The sequence below is a fragment of the Gracilinanus agilis genome, chromosome 1, assembly GCF_016433145.1.
Source record: "Gracilinanus agilis isolate LMUSP501 chromosome 1, AgileGrace, whole genome shotgun sequence".
NCBI classification, from domain to species: domain Eukaryota; kingdom Metazoa; phylum Chordata; class Mammalia; order Didelphimorphia; family Didelphidae; genus Gracilinanus; species Gracilinanus agilis.
The window spans coordinates 122716979-122725228 of NC_058130.1; the positions used below are offsets into that span (position 1 = coordinate 122716979).

The following is an 8250-nucleotide window of genomic DNA, read 5'->3' on the forward strand; positions in this document are numbered from 1 at the left end:
ACATTTAGTTAATGAGTGTTTCTTATATAAGTTAATGGATGAAAAAATAATGTACCAGGTTATTACTGCAGCATCAAAAGCCCTCTGGCAGCCTTTGGGATTATAGTAACTCACATTTATGTAACACTAGAGTTTTACATAGCATTTTCCTCTTTGAGGTAGAGTTCAAGAAGTCTGCTTCCCATTTGTTTGGAGGAAGAAACTGTACTCCGCCAGTCAGTGACTTGATCAAAGTTGCCCAGGGTATAAGAAAATGACAGACCTGAAAATCATACCCTTATGTACCCAAGTCCAAGGTACTTTCTATTTAATTGTACCATTTTTCAGGAAATAAAAGTTATGAACCCGGGGCTTCAATCTATATTGTCTTTTGTAGAGTTTTAACACCTAAGAAACTAATACTTAACCTAGATTTCTCTACCAAACATCAGTTTATTTCTCCTTTAATTTTCTGTACTTAACAACCCCAAAGAGTTGTGGTCTTCTAGTTATGGAGGGTAAATTGGGGTTGCTTATGATTACTTATGATTTGTTATAGGCACTCTATTGGCTGAGAGCATTTGGGTTTTGAGTAGGGTGAATAAAGGTGTGAATGTGAGCAAGTCTGAGGTTGGTATGAGGTGACAGATAATCCACTGTATTATGTCCCAGTCAGACCATATATGGAATATTGGTTTCAATTCTGGATGCTACAATTTAGGAAGGACCTTTATAAATTGGAGACACTCCAGAGGAGGGGCATCCAGGTAAATGAAGAATTCTTGAAGTAACTGGAGACATTTAGTCTGGAGAAGAAGAAAAAAAGATTTAGGGAGGATATTAGAGCTATTTTCAAGCATTTGAAGGACTATTACTCAGCAAGAAGAATTTGACTTGTTCTCTTTTATCTCAGAAGGCAAAAGAAAGTGAAAGCTGCAAAAAAGCATTTTAAAATCTTGATATCAGGAATAATTTCCTGATCAGTGGGGTTCTCCACAAGCACTATTATAGAGGTAGTGATTTTCCTTACACTCATTAGAGATTGTCAAGTATGGTATAAAAATTAAATAGAAGAGAGACACCCTAATTGTATATAAGGGTCTCCATGAACCACATATAGACTTAGACAACCATATATTAACATTATCTATATCCTATCCTATTTTAATTTATTAATGATTTCCCAATTACATTTTAATCTGATTCTGGAAACATTCAGGAGTGCCGTAGGGTGTGGGTTGACACTTCTGTTATATAGAAATCATTTGGGCTCTCTTGGACACCAAAGTTCTCCCCAGCTCTGAAATTCTATGACTCTCTTATTCATTTTTTATATCACACACACTTAGCATCAGACATACTTGGCATATGTTTGATGAATTATTGATTGTTTCTGTTTAGAATCACAGCATTACAAAATGTTAAAACTTGAAGGAACCTCCCAAAGTGCTTTGCACATGGGATGGCTAGTCAATGGATAAATTATTATACTCTCACTTTCAGATGAAGAAACTGAAGTCCAGAGAAGCTGTATCTTGCTCAAGGTCAGATAGCTAATTAATGATGTAGGTGGGGCTAGAATCAGAATCACAGCTTATATTAGCACATATCAGAGTTGTGAGAGTCCTCAGAGGTCATTTGTTTCAACCAATACCTGACCAGCATTGTTTGTTTTTAACTTGGAATCATTTTTAATATTTAATACAAAAAATTAGGCCCGGTTTTCTCATACACATTACTTTATAGGGCAAACAAAAAAACAGCCAGCACATCAGGAGGAAACCATAACTTCTCCATCCTCCTCTCTGGTTTTCAGTAGAATCGCCCACCTGGCCTGCAGAACACATACAGATTCACAATGACTTGTAAACCCCACAGGACACACTAGGTTGGATTCTGGTTTCTTTACTCATGGTTCTCAATGTCAGGAGCACAATCTTGCTGACTTCCATTCCCCCAGGAAAAGACAGGGGATCCCTTGATTGACAAGCAGCTTAGCGAGGTGGACGGCAAGGCCAGAGAGAGCTGGGGGTCACTCTGCATCCTTACCCTCACTTACAGCAGCGTAGGAGGGCTGAAAAAAAAAAAAGACATCATGCCAGTGTGGAGGGCACAGCTCTAGAGAGGGGGTGGGGAGGATTCTGATGGTTCCATGTGCCCCCCAAAACTCAAAAAACAAAAACAAAAACAAATGACCAGCAGTTCTTAAACACATCTGAGTATGAAACTCCAGCATCTAGCACAGCAAGATGCGGCAGATCCTTTCTAAACCTTTCTAGGCAGAGGAGTCAGGGTCCCCGGCATCCCTCCAGCCAGAGCTGCCTTAGGGCCCAGAAGGATCTGCCGCTGCTGCAGCTGCTGAAGCTGCTGCTGCTGCTCCACCTGCAGCTTCTCGGTTTCAAAGACCACCGGAAGGATGAGGATCATAAAGGAGGTCGTTCCGATCCAAAGCGCTGTCCGGGAAAACCTATACATTTTCTGGGCCACGTTGAGGGACAAGACAAAAGTAGTTCCCACGGCGGAGCGGATCCTTTCGGGGAACATCTCCGTTAGGCCCCATAGTCTCTCGGCCAGGGTCTCATCGAGCTCATCGTCTTCGTCGTCGCTGTCGTTGTCCAGCTCCTCCCGGGCCTGGTTGGCGCTGCCCTTGAGCAGCAGCCGGTCCAACAAACACCAAAGAGCCCCACAAGCTACAGGGCAGCGCGCGCAGCAACGGCAGAGGGAAGTCTGGGCCATGGCTCGAGGGGATACCTGAAGAGGAGGGGAGTCAGAATGCATTCCTGTGGCAAGCTCAATGAGTCAGTGCTCCTTCTGCCTTTCATAGATCTCTAGGAATGACCAACTTATTTCTCTTCATTCCGAAGTCCCCTGTTTCATAGCGCTGCCTCACTTTTTACTTCAATTCTTTTCCCCAACAACTCGGTAAAAATATTGACAACACACCCGAGGCAACAAAACATGAGTGTCGGACACCAGAAACTGAGGGAGAAGCAGAGTATTTTTAATGGATTCTTCTTAGCAGAAAGAGCACGCATACGGGAACCCCTCTCCAAGGAGAGAAGCCCGTTAGCTACCGAAATTAGGCGACTTTTATTATTTGAAAGATGAGGAAGAAAAAAAAAGGTTAAAATGTTGTGACTTGAGGGACAGGGTGTAATAGCAAATTCTTGACTAACTTCTTGGAGTCACTTTTGGGGTCTTGAGGAGAGAAACTGATAACACTTATCTGGAAATCTCTGGAGCCCCTCCAGATCGTTTTATCAAGATAAATTCCTAGGATGGTTCTCATCTGGGCCGGTTGCTGCAGTTAGGGCAGGGTTCAGTTGGAGGGTACTCATTTCTCAAGCTTAGCTAATAGTTGCAAAAGATTATTGTTATGTATCAAAAAACCCTGGGAAATGGAGGCTTTAGTAAATCCATCCAATTATTATAAGTGTTCCTCTCATTTTCTAAATATATTCAGAAAATATTATTCCCATTTAAAAGATGAGGAAACCTGGGATCGCATAATTGTGTGACTAAATCACATGATTCTAGAAATAGGGCTAGATAGATCCTGACTTTTGATTTTTCACTTAGTGTTCACTATATCACACCAATCCAATGACCGAGACAGCTCTATTAAATATTAAAGAGCTGCTGTAATTAGAACTTTAATTTTAACCATTTTCTCTGTGAAATATTGATGCTAATGCTTAAGGATGAGGTCTATCTCCAAAAATAATGGATGAGCTCATTCATTTAACAAATACTGATTGAATCCCATTAAGTACAAGGTGCCATGCTAAGCAATTTGGGAGTATTCATATGTATATAATAATGAAAAATAATAGTCATAACATTTACATACAAGGTGCCAATACCAAGAAATTTGGAAGTATATGTATGTATATAACGATAAAAATAATAACCATCATTTACTTGCAAACCACCATGCTAAGCAATTTGGAAGTGTAGATATATAATAAAAATAATAACTAACATTTACATATAAAACATCATGCTAAGCAATTTGGAAATATATGTATATGTTTATGTATATATAAACATTAAACAATAATATTTACATACATGTTTCAGACACTATGTTAAAGACGTTACAGTTATTTCATTTGATCCTCACAAAAACCCTGGAAGATGGGTATTATAATTGTCCCCATTTTACAGATGAGGAAACTGAGACAAACAAGTTAATTGACTTGCACAACAAGTGTCTGAGGTATGATTGGAGCTCAATTCTTCCTTGATTTCAGGCCTGGCACTTAATCCACTGTGCCACTTAGCTATCCCTATAAGATATGGTTTTTTTTTCCTTCAAAAACTTAGAATCTACTAGAAGAAATAAAACCAAAAAAACATTCTATATATATACATATATATGTTGTTATTATTGTTGGAGACAACCACTAGAGACAATAGGCAAAGTGATGCAGAAAGCAGTTATTTAACGGGGAATTAATGAGGAAAGGATTCATGAAGGATTTTAATTTTTAACTGAACCCAAAAAGCTGGGTAAAGAGCCTGATATTTATAATAGCATTTTAAGGATTGTTTGGCTTTTGTTGATATATTTTGATTGGGTTTTTCTTTATGAAATGCTTTTAATGGACCTTTTGTATCTCGGTCATTTCCAAGCAAAATCAACTGACACACTGACCCTTTCTGAGCAAAATTCTATCTCCATATCCAGGGCCAAAACAGGTCATGACAATGACTCTACAGCTGATATTGTTTTAATGTTCTTATCACTTTCATCATTGTAATCATTGTATATGTGGATGTCTTATTTCTCTTTACTTCATTGTATTCATTCCTACAAATCTTGCATTGTTTCTCAAATTCTTTGTGGTTACCATTTCTTATGACACAATTCCATTATATTAAGTTACTATAGTTTATTTACCATTTCCCAGCTAATGGGAATCTATTTTGTTTCCAGGTTTTTTGAAACCACAACAAACATTTCTATGACTATTTTACTTATTTTGTATCAGGCTTTTATTTCTAAAAATAACCTCCTTAGAAGTATAAGCCCTATTGTGGAATCTTTTGAGTCAAAAGTTATGAATGTGTACTGACTTTTCTTGCATAATTCCAAATTGTTTTCTAGAAGGATTGCTCGGCAAAGATCTTTGTATATCTCATTGAATATATTTTGATGTATTCAGTTTGATTCTAATAACTACTACATGAGGTATATGCTATGGATTTTTTCTCCTCATTTTATAGCAAAGGAAAGTGAAGATATAAGATAGTGAGTGATTTGTCTAGGTTCACAAAACTAAGTGTCAGTCTCATCTAACTTAAATCCAGATGCCTTTTACTAGACCACATAGGTAGGATTTCTTCAGAAAGAGATAAGGCAGAATATATTTCAAGCAGAGAGAGCAATATAAGCAGTTGTGCTATAGTTAGTATCAAATTTGTAAATATGAAAATTAGATGAACATATCCATAATTATTCAAATATAAGGAGCAATATTTTGAAGGTTCTACCTCTTCTTGCATGTAAAAATAGGGAAAAAATAAAATATATAAAATAGTAGCAAGAGCATAGACATTACAGAGGAAGACAAAATGCTATTGGTCCTGGTTCTATGAATTTTGAATTAGATTTTAAAGGCAATAGGGACAGCAATATTAATGAATAGATGTTAGAATATGCCAAGTGTAGTGTATAGCATAAAAAATGGGGAATAATTGAGTAAGTTGTAAGAATTATAAAACAAGTAGTTAAGACAAGTAGGATGATAATAAGTTTGAATAGTCTAAAGGACAGCTTTGATATAAGTTTGAGAAATCTAGAGTTAATGCCAGCAGGTTAATGAATAAATGAATAATGAATAATAATGAATGAATAAATAGTAAATGAAATAATCATTTCTTATGTGATTACTAAATGTAAAAAATTGTGATAAGAAAATAGAAAAGTAGTCCCTGCTTTCAGAGAGCTGATATTCTAAGGGAGAGATAGCATAGTTAACTCAAATAGGAGGTTTCAGGCAAGGTCCTTAAGTTAGAGTGGCAAAGTAAATAATAATGTTCATTAAGAACACACTATCCCAGCTTTGGGGATAAGAACTCACTATTTGCCAAAAACTACTGGGAAAATTGGAAAAAGGGCAAAAATTAGGTTTAGATTAATATTTCATACCTTCTTTACCAAGATAAGGTCAAAATGGGTATATATTTTATTATTATTTTTTTAAACCCTTACCTTCTGTCTTAGAGCCAATACTGTGTATTGGCTCCAAGGCAGAAGAGTGGTAAAAGCTAGGCAATGGGGGTCAAGTGACTTGCCCAGGGTCACATGGCTGGGAAGTGTCTGAGGCCAGATTTGAACCTAGGACCTCCCATCTCTAGGACTGACTCTCAATCCACTGAGCTACCCGGTTGCCCCCCCCCCAGGTGTATATTTTAAACTTGAAGAGTGATATTATAAGTAAATTTAGAGAACATAGACTAGTTTACCTGTTAGCTCTATGGAGAAGGGAAGAATTTATGATCAAATAAGAGATAGAGAACATTATGAGATTTAAAATGAATAATTTTGATTTATTAAATTTAAAAGTTTTTGTATAAACAAAACCACTGCAACCAAGATTAGAAAGGAAACACCAAACTGGGATGTTCCTGCCTGGTGTGTGACACTGAGAGAAAAAGGAGAGAGAGAGAGAGAGAGAGAGAGAGAGAGAGAGAGAGAGAGAGAGAGAGAGAGAGAGAGAGAGATCTCAATTTATTATGACAAGGAGAAAGGTCTTTATAGAAAGTAGAATACTAAGCATTACATCATGTAAAAGGCGTAACTTCCCCACAGAATATTGTTTATGAAAAGACTTTACCCAAAGCATTTCTAAGGCACTTCTACAAACCCAAGCAATTGAGGAGTTTACAGGAATCAGGAGAAAAGAGAGTCTGGATCATTTGATCATGGCATTACAAAGGCTTCTTTGGTCATCAAAATAATGAACAGTTCAAGTATTATTATGAAGGAAGCTTTCAGATGTCTTTGAGTTACAGCTAGACAATACTTTTGAGTTGCTAAATTGAGATTGGGCCTTGCCATGAAATCTCGGGCAAACTCACAAGCAAGTCTTTTATACTGCTTTTACTCAGTGGGTCTAATTTGTCTCAGGAAAAATTTTATAACAAATTTCTCTGATAAAGTTCTCATTTCTCAAATATATAAAGAACTAAGTCAAATTTATAAGAATCCAAGGCATTCTTCAATTGATAAATAATCAAAGAATATAAATAGGCAGTTTTCTGATAAAAAATCAAAGCTATCAATAATCATTTGAAAAAATGTCCTAAATCCCTTTTTATTAGAGAAATGCAAATTAAAAAAACTCTGAGGTACCACCTCACACCTAGCAGATTGGCCAATATGACAGTAAAGGAAAATGAAAAATGTTGGAGGGGATGTGGCAAAATTGGGACACTAATGCAATGCTGGTGGAGTTGTGAACTGATCCAACCATTCTGGAAGGCAATTTGGAATTCTGCCCAAAGGACTATAAAAGAATTCATACTTTTTGATTGAGTAATACCACTGCATCTCCCAAAGAGATTTCTTTAAAGTGAGAAAGGACTGGTTTTTAAAAAATATTTATATTTGGTTTTTTTGTGGGGGCAAAGAATTGGAAACTAAAGAGATGTCCTCAACTGGGGAGTGGCTAACAAATTGTGATATATGATAGTGATATAATACTATTGTGCTACAAGAAATGATGAACAGAATGATTTCAGAAAGAGCTGGATGTGAACTGATGCAGAGTGAAATAAGCAGAGCCAGGAGATCATTATACATAGTAACTTCAATATTGCGGAATTGTCAAATGCGATAGACTTAGCTACTAACAGCAATACAATGACTGAGGACAATTCTGTGTACTTATGAAAAAGAATGATATTCACCTCTAGAGAAGAACTGTTGGGATAGAAATGCAGATGAAAACATATGATTTATCATGTGTTTGTCTGGGTATATGTTTTGGGGTTTGAGTTCTATAAGATTATTTGCTTATAAAAATGAATAATATGGAAATGTGTTTTGCATGATAATACATGTATAACCCATATTGAATTGCTTGTCACCTCTGAGAGGGGAGAGAGAAGAAGAGAGGTAAACAATATGAATCATATGACTTTGGAAAACATATGTGGAAATGTTATTAAAATAAAATTTAATAATAAAAAATAAAAATAAAAAGTAAGGAGAAAAAAGAACAAACAGATATATATATATATATATATATGTATCTTTTTTTT

At 36.3% G+C, this 8250-nt stretch overlaps 1 protein-coding gene across 1 annotated transcript; it reads right to left on the bottom strand.

The window, feature by feature from the left end:
* Positions 1-2244: 2244 nt before the first annotated feature.
* On the bottom strand, positions 2245-2715 carry LOC123248343 (mitochondrial import receptor subunit TOM22 homolog). The gene has a single exon (XM_044677227.1). It carries the CDS (start codon positions 2713-2715, stop codon positions 2245-2247), a length of 471 nt encoding a protein of 156 aa, XP_044533162.1.
* Positions 2716-8250: the final 5535 nt, after the last annotated feature.